This window comes from Triturus cristatus, chromosome 3_1 (genome assembly GCF_964204655.1).
Source record: "Triturus cristatus chromosome 3_1, aTriCri1.1, whole genome shotgun sequence".
Lineage (NCBI taxonomy): Eukaryota > Metazoa > Chordata > Amphibia > Caudata > Salamandridae > Triturus > Triturus cristatus.
In genome coordinates, this window is record NC_140583.1 from 356282552 (window position 1) to 356300452 (window position 17901).

The 17901-nt window shown below is 43.8% G+C and overlaps 1 protein-coding gene across 3 annotated transcripts in view; it reads right to left on the reverse strand.

Annotated features, from left to right (window-relative positions):
* Nucleotides 1–17901, reverse strand: part of MYZAP (myocardial zonula adherens protein) — a 476299-nt gene that overhangs the window by 262469 nt on the left and 195929 nt on the right. For all 3 annotated transcript variants that reach the window (XM_085644097.1, XM_085644095.1, XM_085644096.1), the window contains exon 5: nucleotides 8696–8788. In XM_085644097.1, coding sequence (XP_085500223.1) covers nucleotides 8696–8788 — 93 coding nt within the window. The remainder of the gene's footprint in view (nucleotides 1–8695; nucleotides 8789–17901) is intronic.

Below are 17901 nucleotides of genomic sequence, written 5' to 3' on the forward strand. Positions count from 1 at the left end.
TGCACTTTCCATTCACAAGACTTCCATCAACCTTGTCCACACACAGCATTCAGTTGTATCTTCACAACAAACTAACTAAAAACCTCTCCCCATGCCCCTGTTTTTCCCTTGTCCTCTCTCAGAAGGCTCCCTATACATTTTTTTACCCACCGCACTCGCCATCAACTTTCCATTGCCGCTTATAGAACGGCGGGGCAGGCATCGGCCACGCCAAAGGTATCGCGGTCGAGCCGGCCCCCTCCGCTGCAACAGGGGGCGTGCCTCTCGCGCACCTCTGTGACGCGGTAGGCGCGCCCCCTACCCCCCATAGGTCCTGGTCTAGAGGCGCGACCCGGAAGTGATTAGAATCACTTCCGGGTCGCGCCGATGGGCCATCGTCCGGCCAGTAGCTCTGGCCGGGCCATCGTGGGCTATAAATGGCTGGGGAGCCCAGGAATCTGCCTTCTTTGTTCCTGGCTCCCCAACTTGCCCCCAAGCCTCGCAAGGAGGCTTTAACTTTTGCTTTTACTATTGCAGGTCGGCGGCACTGTTTTTGGCATGGATCCAACGGCTTGAGGTTCGAGGGTGAGGTTCCTGTGCTTTTTTCGCTTCCCTGTCGTCATCTGAGCAGCTGCGGTGCAGTGAGGAGTCGACCATCGTCTACTGCGGGAACCGGAGGGCTGCGCTGTCAGGACCGAGCGCTGACGGGGGTCGCGGTGACGGAGAGGGATCTTTTCTATCGAGGAGGGGCAGGAGCTCCGTGTCAGGTACCCGGTTGGGGTCACGTAGGTACTGCAAGCAGCGCGCACCCCTCCGGTTGCGCACTACCTGATTTTGCTTAGCTCAAGGTTCGATCCCCTGTAAAAAAGAAAAAGGGTGCCGGGTGTAGTTTGAGCGCTGGTGGTGTTTTGCGCGTCGAAACTGTAGTAGCGCGTGGGGTATGTTGACCGATTTGCTTTCCCCGCAATTTAAAGCATTAGAAGCGTAGGCGCTTCCACATTGTTTTCGCGGCCCCTTAATTGATCGCACATAAGTTTACGGGGCATTGCTCCCCGCGCGCTGCTAATTTAGTCAGCAGCTGGTGGAATTCAGGAACCTTTCATTTGGGCCTTTCATGTCATTCAAACGCGCGTCAGCTGTTTTTTGTCGGGTGCAGCGCATGTATTAAATGCGCGGGTGTCATTCAGCAGTGGAAAAGTAATTGTGTAATAATGCTCACAAATAGAACACAGTCTAGTTTTGGGGGCAATTATTGGCTCATATTGAACTGCAAAAAACGTCGCCTGATTTCTGCTTGTGTGGGGTCTCAGTAAACAAACTGGAGTGAATTATTACGCAGGGCTGTTTTACTTCTGTGTGGTCTATCCGTGAATTTTACTTCTTTCTGTTTTAATGTGATTATCAGCCTTACATTACCTCCGTTCACATCTTTACTACCGCTTTAAGATCAAGGTTGTGGCAAGGGTTGTAGTTAGTGGGCGTTTGTGTGGTTTTATTGCATAATGGCGGGAAAGGCTGATGGGGGGAGCAGGGCTCTCGTATGGAGAGGCTGTTGGAGGATATGATGCTGAAAGTGACTGAGATGGGACAGGATCTTGCTAACCTCAGGGAGAAAGTTGAGGGGCTGGAGGGACAGGAGAGAAGGCTAGGCGCCCCAACATGCCACCCAAGGCTGCGTTCCCTCCAATCCCTAAAAGGGCGAGAACTAAGAAGCGTGTGGTGAAGGGACTAGCTCCACCCACTCCCGAGATACCCAGGGGTAACGATCCCGTGCCACCTACCCCAGTACCTGTCCCAGTACCAGGACCAGTGAGCCCAATGTCACCAGTCCCGGCAACAGCCCCTCCGGTGGCACCAGTGCTTGCACCACCAGTGGCACCACAGACCCCACCTCTGCTTCCAGAGTCGCAAGCGATTCCTGTGGTCCCAGTGCCCCAACCCACCCCCCCAGGGGCGCCAGTCACGGGCATCCCATCTACCGTACCTTTACCAACACCCGCTGGGGAGACACCGCAGAGTGGGGGAGTGGTCCCACCCACAGGACATTGTGTCGCATTTGGCGGCAATCTTGCCATGGTTGGGTAAGGCAGGCATTCTCGCTCCGGCGGTGGGGGCAAAAGAGTTGGGTACCGATGCTTTAGCGGAAGCAACGCGAATTGTGTCAAAGTTTAATGCGGGGCCCAAGGAGCAAATCACTATTGGGCCAGCTGCATCATTACCTGTCATTCCAGGGGATGGTACCGGCACTCTGGAGAACAAGGGGTTTTCAGTCCCCAGTGCGGCAGCAGTGATTCAACAGGAGGCACCTGGGACCGCGGCAACAGGTAAACTACCAACATTACCAATGTTGGGTGTGGGCGAGACCAGCTCTGAGCGGGAGTTTTTAGGCAGGCATGTGTCTCTGGAGTTGAAGAACAGAATTTGGGCTGGTGAATATATCAACATGTTTTCATTACTGATCTGCGAAAGGGAGAGGGAGGAGTCAAGGAAGAACAAAGATGATATGCTCCCCAGGGAATGGGCTAGTGAGATGTTGAAGTACAGGGTGGAAGAAAACTTACTCAACTGGATCAGAGCCTTTTCCATATTCATGGCCGTCACAGTGGAGCGTTTCCCAAATATGCAGGCGCAGATGGCTTGTTACCAGAACAGGATAGTGCTGGCCCATGATAAATTTGCAGGCGGAGGGTGGTTAGTGTATGATAAAAATTTCAGGGTGGCCAAGGCATCCGACCCATCCCTGTCATGGGACCGAATTTACACAATATCTTGGTTGGATCTTTTTGCGGGTGAGGAGCATGGTAACACAAAGAGTCAGTCCCCGCAGTCAGCTCAGCCTTTTCAGCCCTTTCGGTCACAGGGTAACACAAGTTACATCACTAGTTCAAACAGTAATGGTGGAAGGAAAGGGACGTGCTGAGACTTCAACAGGCGGACTTGCACCAGACCACAGGGTCAGTGCAGGTTCAAGCACGCGTGTTCCATTTGCGCCAACCCATCCCACCCCGAATTCAAATGCCTCAAAAGATCAAAGGATAAGGGTAGGAAGAAACAGGGGTGGGGTCACCGCTCAAAGCGCAGTCCCCCATTGATGTGACGGCTCTGACACCATGGCTCAACAAATACCCATGCCACTTTACGGCAAGAACTCTGTTGGAGGGTTTCAGGGATGGTTTTAGGATACCGGCTCCAAACTATGTGGGATCACCTGAGTGCCAGAACCAACTCTCTGCTCTGACCAATCCAGGGATAGTCTCCACAAAGATTGCCAAGGAGTTGCGCCTGGGTAGGGTGGCGGGCCCATTCGAGTCTGTGCCGGTTGAAAATTTTGTCTGCTCCCCGTTGGGCGTAGTCCCCAAAAACGGAAAAGGGGAATTCAGATTAATACACAACTTGTCAGCTCCCAAAAGGAATTTTTTGAATGATGCAATTGATGATGAGTTCTGCAGTGTGAAATACGCGTCCTTTGACCAAGCGGTGGAGCTCCTCAGGGGTTTGGGCCCTGGAGCATTGATGGCAAAATATGACATAGAATCAGCCTTTCGGTTACTCCCATTACATCTGGATGATTACCATCTGCTTGGTTTTAAATTTCAAAGACGCTATCAACAATACTCCCACGCTCCTGGAAGGCCTGAAGGAATGATGGGAGGTGTGGGTGGGTCCCCTGGACGAGGTCGACTGGCGGGATGCCCTTATGGCCCCCAGGCTGGTGACGGCCTCCGCCAAACTGAGGCTTATTCAAATTTATTACCTTCACACTGCCTATCTCACACCGGCTCGTCTGCACCGTGCGGGCCTCTCCGTTGACGCAGCTTGCCCCCGCTGCGGCTTTGCTCCGGCCGACTTCATCCACATGGTGTGGTCTTGTCCGGACTTGGGGGGATACTGGAGTGGCATAGAAGCCGACCTCACGGAGGTTTTGGGGTGGGTGGTGCCACATAACCCTAGACACGCCCTACTGGGTATCACTGACGGCCTAGATGGCACGCGCGCAGAGAAGCTATTCCTTATGACGGCGCTAATGGTGGCGAAACGAGACATTGCAGCGGCCTGGAAGCACCCACAGCCGCCTAGCTTGGCCAAATGGAGTACTGGAGTGGACTGGTGTGCGGCACAGGAACGGACTCTCTACCAGGCGAGGGGCTGTCTTAAGAAGTACCGTAGGGTCTGGGGGAAATGGTTGGGCAATGTATTGTGAACATGCTGTTTGGGGGGGAGGGGGCGGGGGGAGAGTTTCGGGGGGGGGGGGCATGGAGTGGTCCTGTGCTGTGCGGTTGTAAGCTGGTGGTTCGACAGGCTCAATGTTTTTCTGTTGTGTCACTTAAAACAATAAAAACTTGTTTATCAAAAAAAAATTTCAAGGACGCTTTTATATCAATATGGGTATGCCAATGGGCTGCTCTGTTTCATGCGCATATTTTGACAAATTCAGTTCATTCTTGGAATGGATTTTCAGACAGAAGACGGGGCACCAGTGGGTCATGCATTACCTGGATGACTTTCTTATCCTGGGGACACAGGGTTCCCCGGAATGTGGGTGGGCACTGCAGGAATTTTGCACGCTCATGCAGGCTTTGGGGGTTCCTTTGGCCCCAGGAAAGACAGTTGGGCCGGCATCTACGATAGAGTTCCTGGGCATTGAGTTGGACTCTATTCAGAGGTGTTTTAGGTTACCTCTGGACAAAGTCAACAAATTCAGAGCTGCTTTACAGCTATGCTTGGGAAAACAGAAGGTCACACTACACCAGCTGCAGCAGACAGTAGGGCAACTGAACTTTGCTTTAAGGGTCATTCCAATGGCTAGACCTTTCTCCAGATCCATCACCCAGGCCATGGCTGGCCTCAGGGAGAAACATGACCACACAAGGCTGTCAGCTGGGGTTCGTCAGGACATGCGGATTTGGATGGCATTCCTGCAGGATTTCAATGGCAGAGTAGTGTGGCCCGGTCTGCCCACTGCCTCCGCGGAGTTGGATTTAATGACTGACGCCGCGGGCAGTGAGGGATTTGGCCTCATACTCGGTACCGAGTGGGTGGCACAACGGTGGCCTGCATGGTAGATAGAGAACGGCCTAACAGGTAACATTGGGTTCCTTGAGCTCTTCCCCATCTGGGTGGCATTGACTGTGTGGCCAGAACAATTGTGTAATCAGTCAGTAGTGTTCTGGTCAGACAACATGACCGTTGTTGAATGCATCAACCAGCAAGCAGCCCATTGTAAGATGATTCTCCGCCTCTTGAAGGAGATTGTTCTCACATGCATGAAATTGAATGTACAATTTAGGGCTAAGCACGTGCCTGGTGTCCTTAATCATGCTGCTGATGCACTTTCTCGCTTTAAGATGCAGGTTTTCAGGCCTCACCTCCCAGCGGCGGCCGAGTATGCCACCTTCTTCCCAGAACGACTCTGGCAGATTGGTGCCCCCACCTACCGACCTCGTGGCAGCTAGCCTAGCACCCAGGACCAGGTTAATTTGCAATTTCTTATGGAGGCTTTTCGCTGGCATGTGTATGTCCTAGATTTCTACAATTAATCTTGCTACTTTACTCGTCGCCTCGTTCTACAGTTTTGGTAAATGGAATACAATCTCTAAACTTCCCTCTTAATACAGGCATGAGGCAAGGTTGTCCTTTATCGCTCCTATTTTTTTGACACATTAACTGTAAGCCATTTTACTGCTCAGTACTAAACAATGCTTTCGGGAGGAGCCCATCTATGATGAGTGCAGCCTCACTCTCATGCCTGGCATCGGAGGCAAGAATATTTTTAATTGCTTGCTCAGCTCTGAACGTTTACATAGCTGTATCTTTTTGAAGGTCATTTGTACACTCTCCCATAGCTTCAGATCCTGCACTTGTGTAACACCTTTTTTCAGTTACTTCCCATGAGCTACATCGGGACACTATAAAAAATAAATGTGTGTTTTGTCACTGCTTTGATAACTTTATGCTTATCAGGGCTCTAGAAGATCCCCTTGTTGCCCGATCCGATTCTGAGTCACTGATTCATTCTTTCTTTCATTAATAAAAACTTGCAGACTTTGAACTGGAGAGTGAGAGAATTTTGAGAGTCCAATGGTAAACAGTTTTTCAGATAAATCACAAGTTTGTTTAAGGTGAACAGCTTTGCAGATTACAAAACAGAATTTGAATGTTAGGTGAACACTGTCTTGGGGTTGGGCCAGCTGTATTTGAGTTTGGGGATCAATGCTATAGTCAACTATATCTAGAGCCACAGATTGATATAAGAGTACTAGTAGGCAAGATTTGCCATCATTCAAAATACTGAGAGCATCGTTAACACCAAATAGATTAACGAACATGGTTTGGCATCACCTGCCCATCTTAGGCTGAGAATTGAATGGCTAATGAGGACCGGATAACCCAGTACCAGATAGGGGCAGGGTGAGTCTGAGTATTGAAAACATGCTTACAGGCATGATGCAAAGCAGTGGAGCTCCATGACACCTTCTCCAGCAACACCTGTAGAACAGCAGAGTAGGTACAGATTCCGTACAAAGCTTGGTTGCAACTAACTATGAAGACCAGGAGAAAGCCAATGGCAGTTTCTCAGAGTAGGCAGGGAGTTACCTTCAACACAACCCCATGTCCCCGAGTAGCATAGGCTGGATATTCTGCCTGCGCAGGCATGCTACAGAGGAGGGTAAGTGGGCAACGGAGTTTGTCCGACACTGGTGTAGTGTATATGCTACAACAACCTTTGCTCTTGATCCCCTTATGGCAGACACCTCAGTTTTCTAACACATTGTTTCCCACTGTATCTGCACTGTACCAATTCCAAGCAGACAGCCATTCTTTAGCGGACAGGAGACATAATATGGACATACACAAATGTTAAATCCACTATTTAGCTATACTGCTCACCATTATTGCAAGCTGAAAAATGGCTCAGAACAGTACAACTATGTAGCTTCCCTTCGAAGGGTACAAAGGAAAGTAGCAAGAAGCCTACACCGTGGCAGTAAATCACTCCAGAAGAGGGATTTGGTCTGCTGACGTATAGTAGGGCTTCGATTTTAGGTTCACTCAGCACTCACTCTCCCTCTCCCCTAGATTCTGTTCCAATTTAGCGAGTGTTGTTTCCTTATATCTACCAAACACTTACTAGGCCTTTTTTTTCAGAATGCACAGATCCCCTTTTGGGCACAAGGCAAAATGTGTGGATGGGACCATACAAAGCAAAGCGAGTTTACCCTGATGCACATTTTCTGCATTGTGTATTTTTTTCTAGGTCATTTGTCACCTTTGTTGTTGAATTTGGACATCCAGGAAGTGGCCTTTTAACTCACAAATTGATATAGAGCTAGATAATTGTTTCTTTTTTTCCTATGAAACACATGATCTGCTTTGGGGAAGGAAGAAACCCTAATGTATGCTACATTTATGGCACTTGCCATGTTCCACGTTTTTAATGTCACTACTTTGCAAAGGCACATGTGCAAAATGCAAGAACATGTTGATAACCTTTAAACACAAGCAGATTATCTCAATGTTGACATTTTATAGCTGCATTTGATATATCAATTAGATAATTTCAACAAAGCAGTATGCTTTCTGAAAAGAAAGTGATGTTGAACTATTTGTGAGCGTCAGCACACCACAGAACATATATTGCTAATATGCATTATACTGGTGTTCTTGTTCTATGTACTCAAAAAAAATCACATTTTATAACCACCTTTAAGAAAGTATGGCATTTGCTAATATGCATTATACTGGTGTTCTTGTTCTATGTACTCAAAAAAATCACATTTTATAACCACCTTTAAGAAAGTATGGCATTGGAGACATTATCACACTGGTCTATAGACCAGGTGGGTTGTCTATATGTAGTTTCTTTAAATAAGAAAGCGAGAGAGAGAGAGAGAGAAAGAAAGAAAGCGAAAGAGAGCGAGAGAGAAAAAGAGACAGACAGAAAAGTCAACTATCATGTTTGGAGTTTCAGTGATGTATTATATTTAATATCCCAATATACTGCTTAATAAAGTAGGCATACACTTTAATAAATGCAGAATTTTCAAAGGCCTTGCCCAACAATCGAGGTTTGGTCATTAGCCTCCAACTGTAGAGGTATGAAGGGTAAGTTGGCGCTCCTCCCGTTTAGTGGGGCTACATCATTGGTGAAATTGTACTATATCGTACTGAGCATTTATATAGTGAACTGAGTGGCATGTGTCAATGATGGTAATTAGTTGGTATGTTGAAGAAATACGTAAAGTTATCAGCTTCAAAAAATGAGCCAACCCTCCCACAACCAAACCTGAAAGGGCTTCTTTTAAGGTCTTAAAACGCAAAGTCTGAAGAATGAAATGGCTTACTTTACCAAATTTTCTGATTATGTGGACATGGTGCAGGAGAATGTATGTTATAAGAGTTAGAAAGATGATCTATCTGGTTCTCTTATTTTGCATCCAGAAGGGAAATGTTGAATTAAGTCATACTAGTGGCAGATTGCCAAGAGTAGATGAGCTTTTTTAGTTTTTCTGCAGTGAAGCAGATTTCAGGAAAAAGAGGAAAACCAAAATGGAAGTGGACAAAGGGATAAAGATTTGTATGAATAGTAGTTTCAAGGAGGAGGAGTGCATTTGTGAAAGGTTTTGTATGGTAAAACTAACCTATAACCATTATTACAAAGCATGCACATACACAATGACCTGATTCCATGTGCTTGGATATGTGTGCAGCCTCTTACCTGTATCTCTTTGCTGAGCTCTTTGATTTTCTGCTTCATTTCATCATACTCTCCAAACATTCTCTCTCGAATGTTTTCCAGGGTCACTCTCACCTACATACAAGCAGACAGTACATATTTAGGATGATATGTTTAGTTTCAGACAATACCTCTGTTGACATACAATTTCTTATATACTGTATTTGTTTTTGCTGGATAAATAGTAGCCTTGTTTGAGAATTAAGTAAAATGGCCATAATTTTCCTGTGTGTGTATATTTTGATATATGTATGTATGAATATTTATATATTTGATCTGATTTTGTTTAGCAGGACTGCTATTTAGCTCCATGTTTTGTGTGTTGGGCACTTACACTAAAATAGGTTATCCAGTTATTGTTTTCTAATCTATTATATCATTAGCATTCAGGCCAACCAAACTGTGTTTGTTGGAATCAAGCGCCTTAGCACCGCATTGGGCCGCTAGTTTGGTCTTTATGTTTACGCTTTCACAATACGCAAAAGATGTGACGGAATGCATGCAGTTCATGTGACCAGGACTGCATTGGACGGTAGAAACGTGTTATGGCGGACAAAACGACCAACGAAGAAAGCATTTGAATTGCTCCTGGTTTCTGCATCAATCCTTGGAAGGCAAGTTTAGGATTGTTGATAGATATGTATGCATGTATGATATCTTATTTCTAAAGTATGAACCTAGACACAAGGCAGCCTGAAAGGAGTAGAATGAACCTGCCCCAAAATGGACTCATAGAATAGAACTGGGTAAAGAGGAAATCTTTGTCTGCAAAGTCGGAAACTTTAAAACTGCAAATGCTAAATTACCCGAAATTCACTTGAGTTAGAGCTGTCTGGCCCAATGAAGACATCCTGTGGGCGGGATCTCATGTGGGAGGAAATCTGTGCCTGCCAGATGCACCCTCTCCTGCACAAACACGTGTGCAAGACGGGGCGAGGGAGGGCGTTATGTGGTATGCCAGGTAAACCACCTGAGGGGTCGGAGGGTGGGGGGGGGGGGGGGGGGACACTGCAACACAGGTTTCCAAGGGTGGTCATGGGGCAGTGCCCTTGGCATGACCTGGGACGAAGCCGAGCGAGGGAGACTGCAGCCAAGTGGCAGTAGTGCTCTCTCAGCCATGCCCAAAAGGTTTAAGGAAGATACCGGGATATTTTGCAGCTTTTCACACTCCTACCCAATGATCAAGGTAAACTTCGTGCATGCTCGGCTCGAATCTTCAGTTTTGAACAAAACAGGGTCATCATAGATCCTAAACATTATGCACAGATTCGGTTTTGCATGCTTCTTTGCTGCTGCACTTCTGTTGCACTCTTGGGAACACCGCATTGTTAAGGCCTGCTACAGCTTCCTTTCACTGGGGAAACATGACAGACCATTCGCGTCCCCGTAAAGCTCTCAAGAAACACAACGATCTCTGCAGCCCTCGACGGGAAGCATGCGGAGGTCTTTCAGAGCATCCACTCCCTCTTCTCCGGAATGCAGATGTCCGAGCTTCACTGCGAGAGAACAGAGCGAGCCTTCTCAACAACAGTAACAACAAGAATGGGGCACGCCTCACAAGTGTATTTTATCAGATACCGGATCTGGTGGAAAATGCAAAGGTTTGAGCAGGAAAGCGGAAATCTGGTTAGAGATGTCTAGAGCAATTAGGGGCAAGAAAGGGACATTGTTTTTCCCTTTCTGCCTTCCTAGAAGTGCTAGAGTCCTTGCTTTTCAAGTAAATCTACTTTGGCGATAGGCTGTAATATGTTAGGTTACTTAATATGATGTTCCTGAATCACATATGTTCTTGTACACCTAAATGCAAGTTGGTTGCACAAAAATGAATCTACACATCGTAAATTCATCGTCATGATTCTCAGAATTCGTATACATTTGATGTTACAATTGAGAAGTGCATTTGGTATGTTAGGAAATCTGACACTATGGTGGATTTTCCACAGTCATAGTTTATGTATGGAGGCAGGATAGGGGGCTTGCCAGGGGTTGCCATGTAAAAGTTACGGGACACCCATAAACCACTGGTGTCGAATATTCCAGAAAAAAGTGCATGGCCTCCCTGGAAATACATGCAAGGTGCTTCCACAAAGTTGGAGTATGTGTGCTCTGAGGGAGGATACGGATAGAGAAATCCCCACCCTCATATTTTCATGAGTGAGTGAGTCTGCGGGTTACTTCGCAGGGATAAATATTTTGCATGTGCAGAAGAAAAAAGTTAGATGTACAAATGCACACCAGCTCGATTTCCTAATGTGTATTATTATTAGAGCATGTGTACATAGGAGTACTCCTGGACATCTGCAACTGTTGCTCATTTACCAATATCTTCTTGGCAATGTGGAAACAAATACTTAAAAAATCAAAAATCTACTCCAACACGAGAATGAGTGCAAGAAAAGATTTCCAGTTTTTTTGTGATTGGCATTATGTAACAGGCACAATATGTCAACATAAATACTAGAATGTGTATGAAACTGTCAGCACAATTGAGGTCTTCATTTTGACTAGTTTGCTGTCCTATTCTGAGCGCAAGCGCTGGCAATCACATACTTTGCATGTCATCAGCTTTCGTGGAGGTAAAAAATGTGCACAATTTATGTGTGTGAGAAAATTCTGAAGAACGTGGACTTCACACAGCACTGAAAAATGTAATCAAAAGCTTACTCATAGTCATGCTCTCCTCAGTACAATAACAAGTTCAGGTTTTTACAATCTGTTGGCACTGAACACGTGTTGGGAATATTAACAGCCTACTCTAAATATAGCACCACCCCTGAGGAACCATGCTTCAGAATTCAACCACATTGCACAGATGATTGCAAATGCCACTGTGTGATGTATCCCCGATGCAGGCCTTCGCATTACAAGCGCTCGTTGACGGCATCCTCGAAGACCACGCACAATACAGCATTGCAGCCCTGCAGCTTCTATGGTGCATAATGGCGTCCTCAATAACTCCACAAGATTCTGCAACACAGCTCATCGGAACTGCCACTGTACGACGCAACATCGATGTGGGACCTCACAACGCTCCGCAAACCAGGGTTTAAGGTACTTTGTTCAGCGGACTTAACTGGTTGTCTGTATCCGGCCCACGTTCCATCAAGGTCAGGCTGAACTTGTGACTTTTTCCTGGTCTGGCCCAACCAGATAACTCCAGTTCTGTTGTTTTGGGGGATTTTTGTTGTTTTCCATTTATTAAATTTCACTTCATTTTTTTTCCCAAATTGGTGTGGGATTTCTCTTGGGTTTTCACTGTATTACTATTTGAAGTGCTGCATAAATGCCTTACACATTGCCTCTGCTGTAGTGTGTACTGGGCCCTTACAAAATGTACTTGATCTTATGCAACTCATATATTCAGTTTGTCCTCCGATGGATCTTGCTCTGTGCTGAAAGGTGTTGCATATTCGGGGAATGGGCAGTTACTCAATGAGGACAAGGAATAGAATAACTGAAACTAAAACCTAAATTCAATATCTCCTAGAGTAATCTTTCCCAATGCATGGACAACCCATAATTAATGCTCACTCACAAGGAACGACAAGACAGAACAGCAGAGTCAGATCAAAATTTAACGTTAAGTAATTCAGTCTAAAAGGTAAAGGGCATTTGCCTTGAATAAAGTAGCATACAGCTCTAATAATCAATTAGTAAAGTATTTAATGAAATATACCAAGCCTCTGGGATTCAGGGAGAATAAGATGAGTGAATAGGGCAATCTTTCTCAGTCGAGGCAGATTCTGACCACAACCAGAGTTTGTATTGTTAGGGTTAGGTAGCCAGTTGAATCTACAGCAAATACTCTCAGGAAAGTTCAGCAACGTTCCAAGTAGCCAGTCCAGTTCATCAAGACAGTAATCTGTCTCATTTCACTGCTGTAAGAGCAAGAGTCACAGCAACATGACAAGGATCCTTCAGTCAAAAAGGCTGAATCTGCTTCAGGACACCAGTCAGCAGTAATGAGTCCAAGTCCCAGCAGCAGAATCGGAATCGGAGTCAGAATCAGAAGCCAACAAGTTCTCTTAAAATGACCAATTATATTCAAACAGTTTCGTGGGTGACACCCCCTGGCATCACCAAATCTGTCTGATAATTAAGATTCACAGCCTTCTTTAGTCAATCCTTATTTTGGTTTGTCTGGACGAGTTCCCTACGGTCACCTTCAAGTACCAGCAGTGATGTTTGCTATACATCAATCGCCTTGAAAAAGTCTTAGTAAAAGACGAAACACGTGTCGGCTAGATCGTGTGCTGGGATTCCTTTTTTAACAATAAAGATGACAATCTACTATTCTTTGGCAACAGAGACTATTGATTGATGAAATTGATCTTCCCTACGTGTACTGATGAGTACATGTTATTTTGGATACAGTGATCTAATTATAGTAATGTTGGACTGACTCTCCTACATAAGGGTATGCTGTTCAGGTTCTTTCTGATTTTCAATGATAATTCAGTTCTATCCAAATAAGAGGAGTGTGATGTGGCAAGAAAGAAGATACAAATATGGAAAAATTAGGTATATCAATTACGCAGTTCCTTATGTCATGTAAGCTAGTAACACAAGCTAGTAAACAATGAGACATTGAAGAAGATGGCATAAGGGTTCAAAAGGTCCCTTTCCCAAGCAGCTGTTCCAGAGTGTATCAAAATTTGTTGCAAGTGCACTGTTCAGTACGGAAGATGTCAAAGGAAACTGTTATTATTTCAATCCAACTTGCAATATAGCAAGTAGTTCTCATACACTTTGGAAATATTCAGTCTATGACTTCACTGAAGAGGCAAATGCTGCCAACATGAAATGTGGGCTAATATATGATTAGATCATGTTAATTTGTATATCATACATTAATAGGAAGCCAGCATGCAAGTTCAAAATATGCCAAAATACATTAATAAACATTTCAATCTGATCATAATTAATACATGTACGTATAGTGTACTCGTAAAAGTTTTTTGTCAGCATTATACATACAAGAAAATGCATATTAATCTTTGTCTTCTATGTGTTATTCAACTAATACATATGAGAAATACAGGCTAAAGAAGTTTCATTAAAACACATTTAAGTATAATTGTGTAGCACCTACTTTCCTTTTGTCATTTTCGGTGTATACGTTATAACATGAAATAACATTTTTTGTAACTTTTCACATGAAAATGAATCTACTTCACATTTATTTCCTTTTAGTCTTATTAATTTCACACCTATATATGAATATCCAAGTGATTAGAAGTTTTTTGTTTCTATTATTTCCTAACACAAATAAGTGAGCAATTTAGCATGTCTTTATTAAAAATCAGATTTATATTAATTTCGAACAAACATGTCTCAAATCTACCTTTTCCCCTGCATGCTTTTACGATGCAGTATATAAATTGTATATTTGTAACATTTCTCATAATGTTGAATTTAGCACACGTTTGTCATGGTTTGCGTAAAAGTTGCCAATCATTTATTTTATCATTAAAATCATTTGATGTAATCTTTGCTTTATCAACCCTAAATTAATCCTGACTGCTTTGTGCCAAACTAGCAGAGGGTTAAGCACAGGTTAATCTGAGGTTTACTTGTGTTTATTCTGACAGAATCTGTGATTGCTGCTTGAGTAGGGTTTCACACTATGACCCAATATGCAACATGCACCATATTGTGACATTTTAAGAGCTTTTAACATACTGATGAGAAGATCAAGTGTAGGACAAGGGACTCCAGATCAATTACCCTTTGTCACCCTTTTCCCTCCCCTGACAGGGACAATATTTGGTACTTGTAAAAGTAACTTGCCAAGCCCATTGGTTGTACCCTGACAAAAACCTAGACTGAACTAAAACTACCCCTGACAATAATGCTTAGAAGTAAACATTGTCTGCATAATCAACAAGTTACTTTAATGCAAAAAGCCTTCAATCCTACCATACCTGTCAGCTTTCTAGGAATGGGTCTATAACAAATTCCTGCAACAATACAAAAGGAAACACCTATTATTTGCTGAAACCGAGTGCTTTTCTTATCTCTACCCTCATTTAGGAATTCAGTGATTTGCATCTTGGGCCTTTCCTAGAAACTCTTGTCTGCTGAGCAAATGACTACACCTAATGAATGGGTGAGGGGCAGAATGAAATGAAAGGGTCAATGGGCATAAGAGATACAGGAGCCCTTTTTGGTGCGACTTGCTCCAACGTACCATCTTGACGCTCAGAGCTGCAGAGTCGCTAAAAGGTTGGTGTGACCCAGTCCCAAAGTAACAACGGCATATCGCTACTATTGACCATATCTCCCACCTGTTATCAAAGGGAGCAAATTACGAGTAGTTTAGTGCAGCGGTTTCCAGTTGGGATCTTTCCTCGGGGGTGCAACTCTTGCAATAATCCTGCAACTGCTACATTTCTCATGTATTTCTACTTGCATGTGTACACATAATGAGTATTCCTGGAAATCTGCAACTGTTGCTCATGTCCCAGTATCTTCTTGGGAATGCTGATAATACTTCAAAAATTTACTCACAACCCCACACCACGATAATCTCGCTAGGTTAGAGCCCAAGCAAGACTGGGTTTCCTGGTTAGAAAATGAGGGGCATAGAAGGAGTTCAATGAAAGCAAACTTGCCCTAACCATTTAAGTATAAACTTGATGAATTGCATTTAAAAGTTTAGTGGTCATAACATCGCTATCCAGCCCTTAACATCGCTATCCAGCCCTTAACATCGCTATCCAGCCCTTACGTTTCAGATTTGCTAGCCTATGCTTTTCCTTCCCCAAATCTATATTCGTTATTGGACCCTCTATTGCTGCATGTATGAATGTTAAGTTATACACGCTTAAAGATGCAGTCGGCAAAGCCCTTGGATTTATAAGATGTTGGTAATAAGAGGAAAGCACATGGGCAACTAAGATGGGTTAGGGTCTAAGAATATAAAGCCAAATCGAAAAACCATCTCTTCCACCACACTATAGCTACCTCACTTCTTGGTAGGCCATTTGCTACACCAGAGAAATGCATTTCCAGCAGATTTTAAGATGGAGATAATAATGGTGCACGCCCTCAGCACACATTTCCCACCTGGTCGCAGGGGAACTGAGTCGCCTCCAGTATTGTCGTTGTGGCTACCCTCACTGACCATGCTGCTGTACTGTTTACCTTACACAAGGTTGGGGGAAATCAAGAGTTCATTCAAGAGTAAACCTCATGTTCAGAAGGGAACCTCATACAATCACAGGTAGGTGTACATAGACCTTGCATCCCTGCATCATCCTCAGCTAATTGTGACTAACTATGGTTTGTGATGTTACTGCTTTACACTATACCCATGCATTTATTTTTAGTTCTCATTGTATAATACTCCAAAACCCTTCAATTGAGCCCTCTTTTACACTATTGTACAGCCTCGCTGCATTTATATCAAGTAAGAAGCCGAGTCAAGCTTACTACAGGCCAACTATTCATCATTACCTATGTGTCTCTTGCTACTTATTTTGTGTGGACTTGATATCATTATAAGGCTCTACCCTGATTGCGCAGGGAAACTAGTTTTGGTTAACTCTCTACTACATAAGTCAGTACATATATACATTGAATTATATAATTCCATGACCAAATTGAACCTTTTATGAGGATTGTGCTGAACTAAACTTTGCCATTGACATAAGGAGCAGTTATGAAAACTACTCTCCATCTCTTCAGTTCTCCTGCCAGATTTAGGGAACTCCATACATAAAATCATAAATCAAAAATCTACAGAAGCTAAGTCAAATGGAGAAATAGTCTTAAACCAATGCCATCCTAGCCCTTTTATGGTCTGGTTTAATACAGCAGCTGTCTGCAAGACTTTTTGTTTCCAATATACAGAAATTCAGCTTTAAGCAAACAAAGGCCATTAACTTGTTATGGTAAGCTCCATTCAGCTACTGCTCTATCACAACTAGATTCAACCCAAAGTATACGTATTTTACATCATGATATTGGCTGTTTGATATAGGATTCTGCCTCTAGAAAAGTGCTTCAAGAGCAATATCTGGGGTGGATTGTTTTCAGGAAGTGTCCGGGGCTATATTCAACAGGAATAAAGAAGTCCTGTTGAAAAGGAGGCTTTACCAACAAGCCTCACGTAGCAAATGAATATTTTGAATATTAAGTATTAAGCCGGAGTAGTTTTACTTTGCGGATATGATAAGGCATTGAGCTAATGAGTAAAATGTGTAATAAATTTTGAACATTTGTGACAAATATCTGTTGTTTAAGTACTGGGAAGAGATAAAAAGTTACACTGACATTATTTGCATGTATGGCTCATCACTCGCCACATATCCAGGAACCTGTTTCTAGCTACGTGTCAGTACAAACATGACATGAACACCTTTTGTTTTTCTTCTTACAGCTTGAGGTGGTCTGCCCCAAAGATGGCTGCCTGAATTCTTGAAAGAGCAAGAAAAAGAACTGCTATCTTATGAGACTTCAGGATAGCTCTCTTGCAGTCGTGTATCCAGATTTTAATTTTAAAAAGACCAACCCACATTGCTGCTCCCAAAACAATCCAGAGTGTATCCAGGTACACTACAACTACATGTTTAGCTTATAAATAATTGCCATTGACAAACTATTGGATGATAGAGTCAAGTTACGTTTATATGAAAAGACTATTCAAACTGGCCCACAGGTGGCCTGTAATGAGCCAGACTATATTATAAACAATTGAAACCTTAATTTTGCTGACTGAAGATTTTATCTTGTTAAGTCTTGAAATCTTAATTCTCAGATGAAATAGCAATTTATTCATGCAAAAATAGGACATTTACCATTTTATATTTTGTCATATGCATGCATTCATCCCAAGGCAATTTATATGATGTCACTCTACAAGTATTATGACCTTGAAATACTTAACCATATAATTTTTTACCACCCAAAGACAAACTGCTTCCAGTTCTAATTTCCACAGGCTGTCCTCCAACACGCCTCTAACACAATACGCCATCCCAATACAGGTGACTCTAATAAAGACCTTGATGGCTTCCCAGTTATTACAAGGATTATCAGCCAACCCTCTATTGGATTTTAAACAAAATGGTCAAAGGCCTCCCCCAAGGCGACCAAGTATGGGGTATCCTGTGGGGCTATCGACTGAAGCCTCCATGTCGGAATACATGACCTGTGTGTCCACTATCTCATTACTAGCTTGAGTG